This window comes from Carettochelys insculpta, chromosome 4, assembly GCF_033958435.1.
Source record: "Carettochelys insculpta isolate YL-2023 chromosome 4, ASM3395843v1, whole genome shotgun sequence".
In the NCBI taxonomy this organism is placed as follows: domain Eukaryota; kingdom Metazoa; phylum Chordata; order Testudines; family Carettochelyidae; genus Carettochelys; species Carettochelys insculpta.
Window position 1 is genome coordinate 20,091,262 of NC_134140.1, and position 18,495 is coordinate 20,109,756.

The 18,495-nt window shown below is 39.4% G+C and overlaps 1 protein-coding gene across 1 annotated transcript in view; it reads left to right on the forward strand.

Annotated features, from left to right (window-relative positions):
• Positions 1 to 18,495, forward strand: part of GRK4 (G protein-coupled receptor kinase 4) — a 94,400-nt gene that overhangs the window by 66,867 nt on the left and 9,038 nt on the right. Inside the window, exons 9-13 of the mRNA XM_074991708.1 lie at positions 2,590 to 2,780; positions 9,444 to 9,481; positions 16,000 to 16,089; positions 16,982 to 17,190; positions 18,181 to 18,318. Of these exons, the coding sequence (XP_074847809.1) occupies positions 2,590 to 2,780; positions 9,444 to 9,481; positions 16,000 to 16,089; positions 16,982 to 17,190; positions 18,181 to 18,318 (666 nt within the window). The remainder of the gene's footprint in view (positions 1 to 2,589; positions 2,781 to 9,443; positions 9,482 to 15,999; positions 16,090 to 16,981; positions 17,191 to 18,180; positions 18,319 to 18,495) is intronic.

Consider the following 18,495-nt stretch of genomic DNA (forward strand, 5'->3'; position numbering starts at 1 on the left):
TGACTTCGAAAGCCCCTTCTTCTTATTTGGTTTTAGGGAGAAGGGGTTTTCAAAGTCGGGTGGTCCTTTCAAAAGGCCCCAGTCTACACAGGCGGCATGCATTCCAAACGCAGGACTCTCAAATCACATGTGGCCACTGTTATGCTAATGAGGTGCTGCATATTCATATCAGTGCCTCATCACCATGTTCTTAACTGCCTCAGGCACATGTGTAGACACACCTGCAGTGATATCAACACATCCTACAGGATTAGGAATATGAATGAGATGCAGTTTTAATAGGAAAATTGCCACTGCACAGGTTCATTGAATAGGATCAAGTTTAAAATTGCCTTCTGTATTTTTAAATATAGACTTGCTACACACATGGGATATCTAGACTAGACATTTTGCTTTGATAAAGCAAGTTAATCAACTGTCATTTAACTCAAATTGTTGAAAACTTTTGTAAATGTTAATCAAGGCCATCAGAGTTGTAGGGTGAGTCACTCTGTTCTGTTTACCAGAACAAATGTTTGTAGAGCATTTACTAAGGGGGAGGGGATAGCGCAGTGGCTTGAGCATCAGCCTGCTAACCCAGGGTTGTGAGCTCAATCCTTGAGGAGGCCATTTAGTGGTGTGAGGCAAGTAGATTTAAAAAAAAATGTCATACATGGTGCTTGGTCCTGCTAAGAATGCAGGAGACTGGACTCAATGATCTTCCAAGGTCCCTTCTAGTTGTATGAGATGTATATCTCCATATGGTCATTGTGAATACCACCCTCAGTGAGAATTATAGTCTACTCTAGAAATAGCCACAGGATGTCTCTCTAGCTTTGCATCTTTCACAATCTTGCCACAAGTATTAGGCTTCCTTTCTCACTTCTGTGATGGGCGTGACACCTGCAGCTGATTTGTGCCAGTTGCCTCCGGACTGCAAGGCTTGAGCGGCAGTGCTGTTTCATTTTATGCAGACTGTGGGGTACAGACTGGAGCCCAGACTCTGGGACACTCTCACCTTGCAGAGTTCTAGAGCTTGGGCTCCAGCCTTGCAGCACAAACTCCGTGAGTCTGAGTCAGCAGGCACAGGCCAGGTGCTAGTTGTTAATTGTAGTATAGACAAACCGTGAGTTTTTGGACTGGCATCATGGTTGAGTGTTTCACTTTTATTTACTATATTGTTCGTACTTCAGTTCTTGGACAATGTACGATCTGCGTTTCTGTTTGTTCTGAATTTAGTCAAACATTTTGAGGTGTATTTTGTATGCATAATGCTATACAGGCTCCTTTTGGCTGTTCTGATGAGCTACTTTTCTTGACTTTTTGTTCTTATTTTGTATGTCTCCTCTACCTGCTATGGCCCCCTACAGCCTTTTCAACTCTCTGCAAACCCTGCTGCTGAATACTTACTTCCAGCCAACCAATTAGAGTAGATATTATGCTTGGTTTAATGCAGTTCTTCATTTCACTGGTAGAAGATGCTGGTATCAAAAAAAGGAAATAGACTAGTTGAGTGACTAGAGCAGAAGTTGTCAACCTTTTTTTCATTGGCGGCCACATGTCAATTGTTTATATGTTCCGGGGCTGAACACAAAATAGCCCTAAACCCACCCATCCCCTTAACTCCTCTCAGCCCCAAACTGTTCCCCCACTTCCTAGGCTTAAACCCTCTCAGTCCTAAACTGCCCCCTTACCTCACACAGGAGCTCTGTGCACTGCCACTGCTGCCCCTTGTTGCACCTTCACTGGTCTGCTGCCTTCTCTCTTTCCCCACGTACAGCACGGGTGGCTTCCTGCCCTGCTGTGTTGAAATAATGGGATCAATTTAATTCATTTTACCATCCAGATCCTGCCCTACTGGCCATTAAACCAATTAAATTGAGTTCCATTATTTCAGCAAAGAAGGGCAGGGAGCCAGAGGAAGAGTCAGGCAGCAGCGTCTGAAGCTGCAAATCGCTCCTTAAAGAGCCACACGTGGCTCTAAATCTGCAGGTTGCTAACCCTGCACCCCACAGCCAGCTATCAAAATGGCACCAGATGAAAAGGCTCTGTGGGCCATATTCTGGCCTGTGGGCCATGTGGTGGCCACCGGGCTAGAGTAAGGAACTTGAAGTGGAGCATTCTGGATTATATGCCTTGGTGTGTCATTGATTCTCCCTGACCTTGGATAATTTACAGCCACTCTGTGCTTTTCTAAGGCTCGCTTTTTATGAACAGTGATTACTCATTTCTAAGTGTTCATGGAAAGGTACTCCGTGTGCAAGTTATTATCTTCATCTTTGTAGTCTGACAATTGAAGGACATGGCTAATAAGTGATGCAGTGTCTGGTTGGCATTGCAGGGAACATAAGCCACTCTTCTATACAAGTTTTAATCACACTTCAGTTTTGATCATGCCTGATAATCAGTGTGGACTCTTTTTTTGCCCTGAAGTTAACAATGGTGGTGATTTGTGGGTTTTCCCCATGCTCTCTGGAGGATTAAAATGGGTGTCCAAAACAAATTAGCAGTGTTAACCTATTGCCTACTTGTATTATTTTCTGACTGAATTTGAAAGAGGGATGAAATTGGGGGTCATGTATGAATCAGCAAGTATTTTTTTGTCTTTAGGTTAGTTTAGCCTACACCTATGAGACTAAGGATGCCCTATGTTTAGTATTAACCATTATGAATGGAGGGGATTTGAAGTTTCACATTTACAACATGGGAAATCCTGGCTTTGATGAAGAAAGGGCTGTTTTCTATGCTGCAGAGCTCAGCTGTGGCTTGGAGGACTTACACAGAGAGAGAATTGTTTATAGGTAAGTTGTAACTGTAATAATGCATGCCTTGAAATGTGTCAACTCTGCATGTTTGCATACAGAATTAAACTTGATTTTTCTTGCTTCAAAGCTGTTAGCACCCATGGAATCCACCAGTATCTCCTATAATCCATGGTAGCCTCCCTAACCCAGGCTCTGTCTCCCCCAAGACTCGTTTTATTAAATTAAGTAAACCTTATAAGATGTGCACATATCATAACTGAATAACCATGTGATTTACTTGCTAATGCCTGTGTATGTCATTAACTTCTACAGTATGTTAGATGTGCTGCAATGAGTGAGGTTAAACTCAGTAAACACTATGCATCAAGGACCTTACCTCCTTTATTTGTTCTTTGAAGCAGCTAGCATAGCCTGGGCTTGTGCGTATGATTATAAAAATGGAGGCTCAGTCCTCTTTTCCCCATAGAAAAAAATGTTGGAAAAGGGGAAGACATTGAGATATGCAACTGTCAAATGACTTGTCCAAGGTATTATAGGGAGTCAATGACAGAGTCAGGGATAAAATCTGAATCTTTCATACTTGTGGCTTCACTACAAAATCATCCTTATTCCCCTAATATTACTTCTAATTTGAGAGTACTTCAGCTTCTGTTCTTTAATAGACTTCAACTATTGATATTTCTTCCATACTGGGTTAGTAGTTTATTACAACAATACTAATAATTTGTTGTTATACTGTTCTACTATCTATATCTGTGCTTGTGTGTGTCTTGGTTAATTAAGAAGTGATATGAAAATTTTGCATAAACAGCATTTGTTTCCATTTCCCTTTTTAAGTAATTTGAGAGGAAGGACAATTTATGGAAGTGGTTAATAATTGCAGTGGCTTGCATTAGTTGCTGAACAGAAGTTTTAAATTAAATGACAATAAATCACCCAGATATAAAATGTATTCTCTGAAGAGTTCTGAAGCAGGTTATATATGTAATTGCAAAACTACTAACTGTGATAGGTACTCTATTATTTATATCAGCTTTCTGTGCCTGGTGATTAGAGGGTAACTATGATAATGGTGAATTTAAAACAAAAACAAAAAAATGTGCAGTCCTGCCAATTACAGGGTGGTAAGCCTAACTTTACAGTCAGACTGATTGAAATGACAGCAAAGAATAGGATGGCCATATTTCCCTATGCTGTATACAGGTTGCCTGGTAAAATTACTCATATTCAAGTGACTTCAGTGGCAATAAGTCATCAGCATTATATAGGACAAACATTCAAATTAAATTAAGTTGACTAAGCCCCTGTTGAAAAGAAATATGAGTAGCTGGAGTCTTTTTCTTTACCTTTAGTATTTGGCTGCTAGGTGTTACAGAGCAACTTAACAAAGAGTAAATTTAAGCACAGATCTACTTCCCCAGGATTCAGTTTAAAAGTTACAATGAACAGGGGTACATCAGGTAGCCTGACAAGAACTGCATCAAACCCAAAGTAAAAAATAACCTATTCACGTCTGATTAAACATTTCCTTTCTCCTTACATATCTGTATGTCCAGATTTTCTTGAAGTCAGGATGTTTGCTGAATTTCTTAAAATGGCTCAGGCTGACAAAGCTCTGTGTCTCTGTCCTTGAATAAGAAAAGTCTTCTCAGCAGGTAACTGCTTCAATTCAAAAACTCCCCTTCTCTCTACTATTGGCTCATCTGGCTGCTTGCCAGCAGAGAAACTGCTCTCTCTGGGTTTAACCCTTTACAGGCATTCATTCAGGACAGACTTCGACTGTTTGACTTAGAAAAGAAATGAATAAGGACTGATATAATAGAGGTCTATAAAATCATGAGTGGCAGTGAGAAAGTAAAAAAAACAAAACAAAACAAAAAAACCCCATAAGAACCAGGGATCAATCAATGAAATTAATACCTAACAGATTTAAAATGAACAAACAAAAAAAATGAAGTACTACTTCATGCAATGCACAGGCAGCTTATAGAAATCATTTCCAAGGATATGGTTGTGAAGGGCTAAAATATGATAGGGTCCAAAAAGAACGATACATTCTTAAAGAACAGCTCCATCAGTGGCTGTTAGCCATGGTGGTCATAGTTGAAACTCCATGCTCTGGGTATCTCTAAATCTTGACCAGCCAGGACAGGGGTTGGGTCATTTTTTTTATAAATTGCCCTGTTCTGTTGACTCCTCTGAAGCTCTTGTCATTCGCCATTGTCGGAAGAAAGAATACTAAGCTAGATGAACGATGAACTAAGCTATGCTCTGACACAGTATGCCCATTCTTAAATTCTTTTCCACCCAAATCTACAGGGACATCTTTGTGTTGAATTGTGGTGGTTTCTGAGATGACTATGAGAAGTAAGCTAGAAATTTTGAGCCAAACTCATTTCTGTAGTGCTGCTCTTTCAATAGGGCCGATGGTTGGACCATTTATATCATGGCTAAATAAAAAGCTGTCGAGACTTGATTAGGACTTGAATCTATTTTGTGGGAAAAAAATGAATTTAACATGAAAGAAATTGAGCTCTACCTGTTTGTTGTATTCCTGTTTAATCTTTTTTTCTGATAAAAATTCTTGAATCTTGTATGATCTTGCTTGAGGTTGAGCCCTCTGCTTTCTTAAGCAATATAATAAATAAGATAGAAATTGAAGCAAGTGCTTCTTAGAGATGTTAGTCTCATAAAGCTCTCTGGTTCAAAACCAATCTCATTCTTCTGCAGTACCCTCAAAATATAACTGCACATAAAAGAAACCCGAGAAAATGTTACATTAGTCAAAACCCCAAAATAGTGTTGTTGCTTTCTGGACTTCTCTCTGCTCATTGGCTCCCTTAGACCTGGAGAACTATACAGTCTTACACTGTAGCATAAATAATTTGCACAAACTTTAAAAAAAAAACTTAGGTTCAGTATGAATACTTACACTATCTGTGCAGCACAATGTAAAATTTTGTAAAGCAGTCCCTGTCTTCTATGTAAATGATCAACAAAGTAGGTTTTTGGAAGTAAGGTCTGACACTCAGTGATCCCTAAGGAAGAATACTAAAAGCTATCTGTGGTGAATGGGGGACAGGGAATATGACCATTTTCTGGATGCTCCAGCCATTGTTAGCGCAGTAGTTGTTAACTCTTCTTACGTGTATGGGTTAAAACCATAGACAATGCTTAGGGAACCGGGAAGTGAGTTGGGAGGAGCCCAAGAAAGCCAATAAAAACAGAGTATTTTTTTTTTAATTGGAAAGAATAGCCATTCCTGTTGTGGCCATAGAAGAGTTTCTGGAAGGACCTGTAAGGAGGTAGGGAGACAGGCCCGGAGAATCAAGCGACATCCATGCCTAGGGAAGGACTAAGTCTTGAAACTATGGATATGTGCGTAGCATACTATGTGGTCCATTTCATTGACTTTAAGGACTCCTAAGGTAAACGTTTGTACTGCTTTTCACAAGGGCCATGTCTACACTAGCACAAATATTTGAAATGGCCATGCAAATGGCCATTTCAAAGATTACTAATAAGGCACTGAAATGCATATTCAGCACCTCATTAGCATGCTGCTGGCCATGGCTCTTCGAAATTGCCGTGTTTTGCTGCTGTGCAGCTTGTCTAGATGGGGGTCCTTTTTGAAAGGACCCCACCAACTTTGAAATCCCCTTATTCCTGTCTGCTTTCGAAAAGGACCCCTGTTTGGATGAGCCAAGCGGCAGCAAAATGTGGCAATTTCGAATAGCTGCGGCTGGTGGCATGCTAATGAGGCACCGAATATGCATTTCAGCACCTCATTAGTAATCTTCAAAATGGCCATTTGCATGGCCATTTTGCAGATTTGTGCTCGTGTAGACATAGCCAAGGAGTAATGACCTTGCATGGTCAATCTTAGGGTAGTGCAGATGCAGCATTGTGAAATTCAACATTCTTTGCCTCTTGGAGGTGTCCCACAGTGCCCCAGTGTGACCAGGAATATGACCAATATGACCAGGTGTCCAGGAGGCAGCCCAGGAAAATATGAATTTCATTTCCTGTTTGGCCAGTGTGGCTGGCAGCATACCTCAGGCACGGATTCCCAGGGTCACAGACAAACTACAGCATAGAGTGTTCAGGAGATTCAGGACTTCATTGCTGTTTGTGGTAATGAGTCTGTACTGGGAAAACTACAGAACAGCAAAAGAAATGCAGACATATACACCAAGATATCATAGGGCATGGAGGAAAAAGGATACACTGGGGTGCCGAGCAGTGCCACATAAAAATTAAGGAGCTCAGGGAGGCGTACCATAAAACAAAGGAAGCAAACCAAGGTTATGAAATGGAACTGAAAGCAATGGCCAGAGTGATCACATTAGAACACTGTGGGACACCTCTAGGAGGCCAAGAATGTTGAATTTCACAATGTTCGTCTCCACTACCCAAAGGACATCCATGCAAGGTTGAATTTAGTGTTACTCATTGTAAGAAGTAGGAGTACAAAAGCTGAATTTAGGAGCCCTTAAAATCAATGTAATGGCCCCTGTAGTGAGGCCTGATTCATTACAAATTTGACCTAAGTCACCTAAATTCCAATTAATCTTCTAGAGTAGACCAACCCATGGTCTTTGGATTCTCTTCCTCCACTAATGAAATTCAGACACCTTGAATAGCAGCTACTCAACATTCTAAAGTCACACTTCACAATAACGTCAACCTCAGCCTGGAACAGTCCACACAGGAGATCCACGGTGCTAATACACAATGGCCACATCAATACCACCCTGTACCATAAACCCACTGACCGCTACGCCTACCTTCATGGCTCCAGCTTCCATCCCAGACACACCACACGATCCATGGTCTACAGCCAAGCACTAAGATATAACCACATTTGCTCCAACCCCTCTGACAGAGACAAACACCTACAGGATCTCTACCAAGCATTCTTGAAACTGCAGTACCCACCTGAGGAAGTGAAAAAACAGATCAACAGAGGCAGACGTGTGCCATGAAGCCTCTTACTACAGGACAAGCCCAAGAGAGAAACCAACAGAACACCACTAGCCATCACCTACAGTCCTCGGCTAAAACCTCCACAGCGCATCATCATGGATTTACAACCCATCCTGGACAAGGATGCCCCACTTCCACAGGCCTTGGGAGGCAGACCAGTCCTTGCCCACAGACAACCTGCCAACCTGAAGCAAATCCTAACCAGCAACTGTACACCGCACCACAGTCACTCTAACTCAGGGACCCATCCATGCAACAAACCTCGTTGCCAGCTCTGCCCACATATCTACACCAGCAACACCATTACGGAACCTAACCAGATCAGCCACACCACCGTGGGTTCATTCAGCTGCACATCTACCAATATAATTTATGCCATCATGTGCCAGCAATGCCCCTCTGCTATATACATTGGACAAACTGGACAGTCTCTACGTAAAAGAATAAATGCACAAAATCAGATATCAGAAATGGCACTATACAAAAACCCGTAGGAGAGCACTTTAATCTCCCAGGCCACACAGTAGCAGACTTAAAAGTACCTATCCTACAGCAAGGAAATTTCAGGACCAGACTCCAAAGAGAAATTTCTGAGCTACAATTCATCTGCAAATTCGACACCCTCAGCTCAGGCTTAAACAAAGACTGAATGGCTGGCTAAATACAAAAGCAGCTTCCCCTCCCTTGGTGTTCACACCTCCAGATCAACTGCTGGTAGTAAGCCTCAACCTTGCTGACTAAGCTAACCTTGTTATCCCCACCCTTGCTCTGGCTTATTTATACCTGGCCCTGCAGATTTCCAAGACCAGAAGCAGATGAAGTGAGTCTGCGCTCATGAAAGCTCATGCTCAAAACTTTTCTGTTAGTCTATGAGGTGCCACAGGATGCTTTGTTGCTGTTACTTCACAATACTGTTAGGACATAAACACAGCTAATCTGGGTGAAACTGCAGAGGGAATTTAGGGGTATGTCTATACTGCAATTAGGTGTCTACATCTGGCCCATGCCAGCTGATACAAGCATGTGAGGGTTTGGCTAGTGGGCTGTTTAACTGCAGTGTAAACATTTGGGCTCTAGAACCTTACAAGGTGGGAGAGACCTGGTAGAAAAATCTCTGTCCATCCATGTTAGGGAAGTTATGCCAGAATGTTATTTGCAACAAATGTATTTTTAAAACGGTAATAGCTGCAAAGTATTATACCATTATGCAAGGCCAGTCGGAAGCTTTCCTCACTACTTTATTTATCGGATTCAAGTTCAAAAATGTAATAGAACTGAAAATGCAATATTTCATTGAAAATCAGCTACATTAATATTTTGTGAAGAATTTTTTGCTTTTTGAAGAAAGGTCAACTTTTTTGTCAAAGCACTGAACACCTGGTTTTCGTCTAAAATCTTGGTGTTTCTTTTGATGTGAATGGTTATGATTCTTCCTCACCTCCAAAGTCAACATTTTCCATGGAAATTTTGTTTGTCATCAAGTCTTCTACAGAGAAGGAAGGGAAGCACTTTCTGACAATCTCTACTGTAAAACTTCTTAATTTATAGTTAATCAGATTGATTAAAAAAAAATAAAGTTGCAAAAGTCTCTTCACATGTAAGTACCACTTTTCTAAAGAAAGCAATTTTATAGTTTCTGCAGAAAACTACACTTGATCATGGCTATAATTTTCCCTTTTAGATAGCTGGCTTTTTGTTTTGTTTGTTTTGTAGAGACTTGAAACCTGAAAATATTCTCCTTGATGACCGTGGTAAGTAAAGAGAAATGTATTGACACACACATTTTTTATTGTATCAGTTAGGACTGTTGAGTTAACACATGATTAACTCAAAATATTAATCACGATTTAAAAAATTAGTCATGATTAATCACAGTTTTAATCCTTTTGCTTACCAACAGAAATGTATTAAATATTTTGGGTGTCCTTCTACATTTTCAATTTACAATATAGGATACAAATGTATAGTGTTCACTTTATAAATGATTTTTATTACAAATATTTGTTCTGTAAAATGATAAAAGAAACAGTAGTTTTCCATTTACCACATACAAGTACTGTAGTGCAATCTCTTTATCGTGTATGTGCACCTTGTAGATCATTGTATAACTTCTCTCAAAAACAAAACAACATAAAACTTTGGCGCCTACAAGTTCTCAATCCTATTTTCTCTGCAGCCAATATCTACGGGCTTGTCTACACTACCACCTTCCTTTGAAGGAAGGATGGTAATTAGGGTGTTGGGAGTTTACTAATGAAGTGCTGCTGTGCACAGGCAGCACTTCATTAAGCAAATTCCCCCCCCACGGCAAGTTCAAAGTTTTAAACTTTGAAGTACCAGCACATGTCTAGCCACGGCGCACCCACCGGTACTTCGAAGTGCCAGGGCAACTTCAAAGTTTGAGGAACAAGGGGACTTCCAAGTTGCCCCATCACTTCAAAGTACTGATGGGTGTGACGCGGCTAGACGTGTGCTGATACTTCGAAGTTTAAAACTTTGAACTTGTCGTGGGGGGGAATTTGCTTAATGAAGTGCTGCCTGTGCATGGCAACACTTCATTAGTAAACTCCCAACACCCTAATTACCATCCTTCCTTCGAAGGACAGTGGTAGTGTAGACACAGCATAAAACAAAAACAAGTTTATTTACATTTGTGGGAGATAATGCTGCCCTCTTCTTACTTACAGTGTCACCTGAAAGTGAGAACTGGCCTGCTCATGGTACTTCTGTACAGGCATTGCATGGTATTTATGTGCTAGATATGCTGAACATTTACATACCTGTTTATGCTTCAGCCATCATTCCAGAGGACATGCTTCCATGCTGATGATTAATGCTTGTTTAAAAAAAAAAATGCATTAAATTTGTGACTCAGCTCCTTGGTGGAGAATTGTATGTTTCCTGCTCTGTGTTTTACATGCATTTTGCCATATAGTTCATGTTGTCATCAGTCTGGGATGATGATGACACAGCCCATGTTCATTTTAAGAACATTTCCACTGCAGATTTGACAAAATTCAAAAAATTCCTAGCTACCGCACTCGACCTAAGGTTTAAGATTCTGAAATGCCTTCCAAAAGGGACCAAGTGTGGTGGAGCATGCTTTCAGAAATCATAAAAGAGCAACACTTTGATGTTATGTGGAAACTACAGGACTTAAACTGCCAAAAAAGAAAATCAACCTTCTGCTGGTGGCATCTGACTCAATGATCAAAATGAATATACATTGATCCACTCTGCTTTGGATTGTTATTAAACACATCCTGTTAGCAAAAAGAAGCATGTCCTCTGGAATGGTGGTTGGAGTATGAAAGGACATACGAATCTTTAACATTGGGCATGTGAATATTTTGGGATGCTGGGTACAAGAATACCATGCAAATGCCTATTTTCACTTTCAGTTGAGATTGTAAACAAGAAGTGGGCAACATTACTACCTGAAAATGTGAACAAACCTGTTTGCCCGAGGCTTGGGCTACAGTAGATGTTACAGTCAACTGCAGATATGCAATTCTGGCTATGGCAACTGTGTAGCTAGAATCGACTATCTGCAGTTGACTGCAAGTTCCGTCCTCACTGATGGAGGTCGACAGGATAGGTTCTGCTGTCAACCTCCCTTGCTTCTCATGAAGGAGGAATACAGGGGGTCGACTGCTGCTGCCAGAGAGATCAATTTTTGTGCTTCTTTACCAGACAAATGAAATCAAACTCTGGAAGATTGACCCTGAATGGGTCAATCTCCTGGTATATATAGACAAGCCCTGATTTGGCAAAGAATAGGAATGACTGGATTTGTACACTCTAAAGCAGGTGTCAGCTGCCTTTCCAAGGTGGAGTGCAGAAATTTGACCTTTTGACCTCTATGTACAGTCCAAGTGCTGGTGATATTTTTTAAAGTCAGTGATAGTCTTACTTATAACTTCCTTAATAAATAAAGATGGTTGTAGTTGGTAGCCTTAGCTGGTCTTTTGTTAATCCACTGACAGCATGGCTTTGAGCACGCTCTGCATGGGGGCAGAGGGACAAGGGCACGCTCTGCATGGGGGCAGAGGGACAAGGCTGAGCTTCTGCCTCACTTGCTGGTGAAAATCGATTTGCGTGCCACTCTTGGCACCTGTACCAGGGGTTGCTAATCCTGGTCTAAAGTTTGACATTGTTTTATTTTTGAATGTGGTTTTTGTTTATGTATTGTACATTTGTAAGTTCAACTTTCATGATAATGAGATTTCACTAGAGTACTTCTAGTAGGTAAATTTACAAATATTTTCATCAAAACATAAAATGAACACTGTAAACTTTGTATTCTGTGTTGTAATTGAAATCAATGTATTTGAAAATGCGGAAAACATCCAAAATATTTAAATTAATGATATTCTATTGTTTAACAGTGTGATTAACTATGATTAGTTTTTAAATTGCTTGATTGACTTAATATTTATATTCTGAGTGCAGTGCTAAAGAAATTTGAGGGTTTAGTAATTTCTTTACAGTACCGGAGACATAACATATTATCGTGCAAGTGTGTTTATGACTGCTGTTCTTACTTTATGGAAAGGAATAGAGAACACTGCAGTTTGATTTTAGCATTGGAACTAATGTGACCAATCAGCATGGTCACTGGATAGGCTGGAAGAAAATTTTACCTTCCAGTGTCTTCTACCTTATAGATAAAAAAACAAATACTGCTTTTTCAGTAAAAACTAATCAGTTATATTTCTTGGAAATAAGAAAAAAAAATGATCAGAATCAATTTGAAAACTTGTCTTTTTAATTTATTAATTTTAACACTTGAATTAGAACAGTGTTAGATGGAAATAAATCAAAGAAACCGACCGTACCAAACAGAAGTAAAGCTTTTTCTGCAAGCAAGAATTCATAAAAGCTGACATATTCTTTTCTGTTCCTTTTTATAATGTTGCAATTAGAAGAATCTTGCCACTCTTTTTCCTTCAGGAAGTGGTAATTGCTGAGTTGGTTCTCAGCTATTCAAACTCAGATATGAGCCTGGTTTGTGCTTGTAACTGTTAATACTGTATTTTGAGTCAATGATTTAATGAAATCACTAAATCAGACCCTGAGGTGTGCTCAAAGGATTTGCAAAGTGGTGCGTGGTGAGGAATCACCTGTTAATGGCTCGCACTTTAATAGACAGCAAGTTTATCATTAACTTTTTCATAAAATCAGATCAGATCTTGCATTTAATGCCTTCACCAGACATCAGTGACTAGAACCCAAATACGTACATAAAATAACTTCTAAAATGGTTGAAAGTCTGGTTAGTTCTTTACCTGTATATTGAGGGGCAGTCAACCATCAACTTTCTCAGAAATTATATACCACTAATGAATAAAAAAAATTATTGCTCTGTATTGAAAAAGAGAAAATGCATCATTAAAAGGAACCATTGATTTAATTGCCTCTGTCTGAAAAGTCATGTCACTAGTATGGCAAGTAACATCTAAAATTGTTATATCTGAAAGATAATAGAGCTGTTTGCCATAAATCTATACATGATATATCTCCTTTTTAGAAGTTAACCAATGAACAGAAGGATGTGATCTTTTGAAATAAATTTTTTAAATAGTTGGCTATTCCTTATGTACATTGGTGAATGCTCTCAACTTTACATATGTGCACACATGCATGCAGAGCTGGATTTATATTCTGACTTGCAAATATGGTCAAAATATACAACTCCGAAAGCAGCTCCTGCCCTATATGACTTCACATTTCCTTGCATTTGGAATCCCCTGCAATTCTGGCTTTTAATTACATTATTGTAATTTTATGCATCAAAGTCCCTTTCACAGTAATTGATGACGTGTGGTACAACATTCACTCCATAGTTAACTCTTCTGGAATACAAAAATACATCCTAATTGTTTTCCAGAATTCATTATCTCGCTGTAACAATGATAGATATAGTTGTTTGGTTTCTTTTGACTTAATAGTGAACTTAGTCTAATTAGGTTGCTTCTAAAGCTTTTTTGCCTTTTGCCATTTGATATTGGATAAAGACCAAGTCAAAGACACTGACAAAATGGGGCATTTTCATGGATGTCAAATCTACTTTTATTACAGTCTTCAAATTTACAAGGAGTTCTTGTAAATGTCTCTAGATTGTATTGGGTACCTTCCACTTGTGTGGTAACAGAGCTAATTTATATTTGATATTCTTTATTCTTATCAGTTGCTTCTAAATGCTTTATGCAAAAATATGTAATATTCATACTACAGTTATGCATGAGGTCCCCACAAGATCGCCCTACTTTTCTAGGCACTGTACAACACGTTTAAAGACACTGACCCTGCCTATAAAAGTGGTTTTTTTAAATCTTATTTCAAAACTGTTTGCACTTTTTCCATTCACATGACTTTCCAACAGAAAATACAGTTTCTACCAAACTGATTGTTGGGGGGAAAATTTAGTTGTTTGCCTGACTATTTTGTTTCGGTTTTTGTTTTTCCCTGCATGAAAATCAATTAGTTTGTTAGGAGTATGACCAAGCCATATCATCATAATTTGGTTTCTTGAACTGAACCAAAACATTTGAGTCTGTTTAAATTAAACTGCACCTGTCTGTGCTGACTCAGTGTCTCATGAAAGTGGTAGTTTGGATATGTGGTGCTCCCATTTTTCCCTATGGAATGGGCTCCCTGACAGCACTCTGTTCCATTGCACCATGGTCTCTCCTTTCACCAAACAATCTGTAGTTAAATGAGTGTAGTGTATAATAGAAGACTTAGGCTGCATCTATCCTTACGTGGAAGGTCGATAGCTGCTACACAATTTTTAGTACACCAACTGCATACCAAAAATCGACTTTGCAGCTGTCAATTTCTGTGCCTGTCTTCACAGCAGAAGGTCGACAGGAGTGCTCCCGTCAACCTTCCTTAATACCATACTGCTCAAAAGAAGTTCTTGGGTTGACATGGACCCTGGAATGTGCTCTTTCACGCATGCACAAAACAGCACCCCGTAAGATTGAATATAAGTGTTCAATCTTCTGCGGCCTTACGTTTGATTTTCTCCAGCAAGTGCAGACCCAGCCTTAATTTGATCAGAGAACCTGGCTTTGGCAGAGGAATAAGGGTACAATATATGTGAATTACAATTCCTTGAGGCATTGGAGAAAAATTGATCAAGTTTAATGCAGAAATGACTTGAACATTTTTTATTTTATTTTACTCTTCTGAACATTTTTTATTTTGAACTTGTTCTGTGAAAATTTTTGATAACTTTTTTGGTTCTGATTTAGTATGAAACAAATGTTGAAATATCAGAATTTCCTGTGGAATAGAAATTCTGGCTTTCATTCTGTTCTACTTATTACAGTGTCTTCCAGAGAAAACTGGTAAATGTGCATATCTTTTTCATGTAAAGAATGAAATGGAGCACAAGCTCCAGTGTTTTGCTAAGAAGTCAAGAAGCTTAATACACTATAATAAAAGATTTAAATATGGTGCCGTGTAATACTGTGGCTTCTGAATAAACCTAGGTGTTGAAATGGAAATTCATAAATCCTCTTCAGCCTACAGTCTCACTTTCATGTGACATGTTGTCTCCTGCACTCAGATGCAAGCTTCTCGGGTAAACATGAGTGTCAGTTGTCAGTTCTGTGCCTCATTTCTTCCAGTTTACAAAATGGAAGGATAAAACCACACAAAGGGTGTTCTTGATTGACTTGATTAAAGAGTATATGGCTAGGTCTCTCGGGCTACATATAGATTGTCAAAAACTGTCGGCAAAAGATACACAAATTGCACAATGCTTTTGCCAACAGTTCTGTTGGGAGAGGCTTTTCTGACATTTGGCCCATCTACACAGGGCCAAATGTCGGCAAATCCCCTCTGTCATGTCATTCCTTCTTCGTCATCGAGTTTTGTCAGAAGTTTTTTTGATAGCAGCCTGCAGTCTAGATGTAGCCTCAGAAGTGGGATTTACTTCAGGATAACTGTCTCTCTGGGGTGTGAAAAATCCACATCCCAAGAGATGTAGCCATAGTAACTAATGTAACCTCTCTTACAGACTCTTTTGATCAACCTAAATACAACTTCTCAGGGAGATAGATTGCCTATGCCCATGGGAGAAGCCCTTCCATTGGCCTAGGTAATGTTTTGGGTCTAATAAGTGATTTTTTTTTTAACCTTTTTGGGATGGGGGTTGAGACTAGGGAGTGGGGCTTGGAGGATGAAAGGTACTATGGAAATCACATATTTGGTAAATTTGGTGAATTGGTAAATTTGTATTTAATTTGGATATAAACAGGACACATCAGGATTTCAGATCTTGGACTAGCTGTGCAGATCCCAGAAGGAGAAACAGTCCGAGGGCGGGTTGGAACAGTTGGATACATGGGTATGTAAAATGCCTCCAACTATCTAAACAATGTTAGTGAGGTCTGTTACTCTTGCAAAAGTATAGGTAACTCTAGAACTTGGCATTATATTGATTTGGTTTGGGGACATAATTATTATGATGAAAAGATACACCAAGTCACAGACATTATCACATTGTCCACAGGGAATGCCAGCATTAGGGCAGAATGTTAAAAAGGAGGGTGTGACCCTCAGACTGGTAGTATATAATGTAATTAGATTTTGCCAGTCCAGTAACAAGTATAAACTCCTAATGCACTAACCAGTTTTACTATTCAGTCACAGACAGTCCCCTTGGGCAAGATAGTCTGGAATGTCCCCAGGCAAGTTGGCCTGTGTGATAAATGATCACTTATCCATGATAAGTGATTGTCATCCGGCTAACTAAAATCATGCCACATTATGGATGTTGCTGAATGAGAGTTCCGGATTAGAGAGGTTCAACCTGTATAAGATTCTATGATAAACAGCTCTGTATGTTTTATGTTATGCTTATGTTTAGGAATATTTATCCCTCAGAGTTCAGACGTGTGCTGGGGAGTGTGAGCTGGGGCTGTGGGGGGTGTTGAACGGGGTGAACCATAGCAGGGGAGATTTCCTGGGGGATAGAGCCTCAGGCACTATGGGGCAGTGAGCTGGGGCCGCAGGAGGGAGGAGTTGTGGGGGGGTTAAATTGGGGGGTGCACTGGGGTGGGGTAGTTGAGTGGAGAGGGGCTGGGGCCCTGCCAGGGGCTGAGAGCCAGAGCTCCAGGGATGGGTTGAAGTTGGAGCCCCATGCATGGGGTGCAGGGGTGAGCTGAGACTCTGAGAAGTTACTGTACTGGTCAAATAATTGGGAAGAAACTAAAACTGAACCTTTCTGTGTTTTGTAGCCCCAGAAATCCTCAAGAATGAAAACTATACATTCAGCCCTGACTGGTGGGGTCTTGGCTGCCTAATTTATGAAATGATTCAGGGACAATCGCCATTCAGGAAGCGTAAGGAAAAGGTCAAACTGAATGAGATAGACCGAAGAGTAAAGGAAGACCAGGAAGTGTACTCAGACAAATTCTCAGAGGAGGCAAAATCCATCTGCAGGATGGTGGGTGAAGAGACGTAGAGGTTTGGAAATTAAATTTCTAACATTCTTTAAAGAGCTGAAATTTTAAATTTTAGTATCTTTATTTTGTTGGAAATTTTTCATAATTCAGCTGACGTGGCTTAGGTGACCCACATCAGTGGTTATTATCTCTTTTTATGATTCCAACTGTTGATAGGTAGAAGTCCACAAACAGTTCCATGATGATGTTGTCAGTCTTAGGAAGTGAGGACTTCTCTTCATGAAGGAAGATCATGTTTGTTGTGTTGTAACTTGGAAAATGTTGTACTTTAATAAGAGTAGAGGTCCATATCATTAAACTAAGCCACAGTATGAAATTATCATAAGCAAGGGCAGCGTTAAGCCTTCTAAGTACATAAAACTTGGGATTTAATATGGAGAAGATCTGGTAGTAAAGCAGCATATTAATTATCTTGTGTAAAGAAAATGACCAAACTTGATTTTTTTTTAAACTTTATTGACTGAAATAAAATCCAGTTAAATTTGGTAGATAATGTACATTTACACAGTTGCGGAGGGGTTTTTTAAGAAAAATGATAGTCATCTGCTTATGACTTATTTACAAAAATATCTTTTCTAGAGTTACTAAGATACTGAAATTAATTTAGCTCTGCATTTGAGGACAACAAGATATGTGACAAAGTACATATGATCAGCAAGTATATAAACATAAGTGTATAGTTTAATGTGCAGATAAGCTGTCTCTATGGGTAAAACCTATAATAATTAGAAAGCAGAACGTAATTTAAACTAGTGTAATGAATATACTTTAATACTCTTAAACTGCTTATTGCAGGTTTCCAGTTCTTTAAAAGTTAAGATTTTAGTACAGCAGATAGTTGCAGATCTCAGTAATCAAAGGAGCCAAATAAAACTATGTATATTTTTTTTCTTGAAAAATTCTGTAAAGATAAAGTCTAAAAGGGCATGTGTAAAAGGTAATTCAATTATATAGTTACCATTTCTGTGCAGTTACTTACCAAAGATCCAAAGGAAAGATTGGGATGCAATGGAGAAGGAGCTGCTGCTGTAAAGCAGCACCCTATTTTCAAGAATATTAACTTCAAGAGACTGGAAGCAAGCATGTTAGAGCCTCCATTTTTACCAGATGTAAGTAGATGAGACATGCATATCTAGTACATAATACTCTTCTCTGCTAATTAAATCAATTTGCATTGGAAAATAGGAAGGGTACAGGAACTAGCTATTATATGCAAAAGGGGTTGAATGGGGACGTGGCAATGTTCGTAAATGATTGACCTGAATTTTGTACAAAGCCTTAGGCGA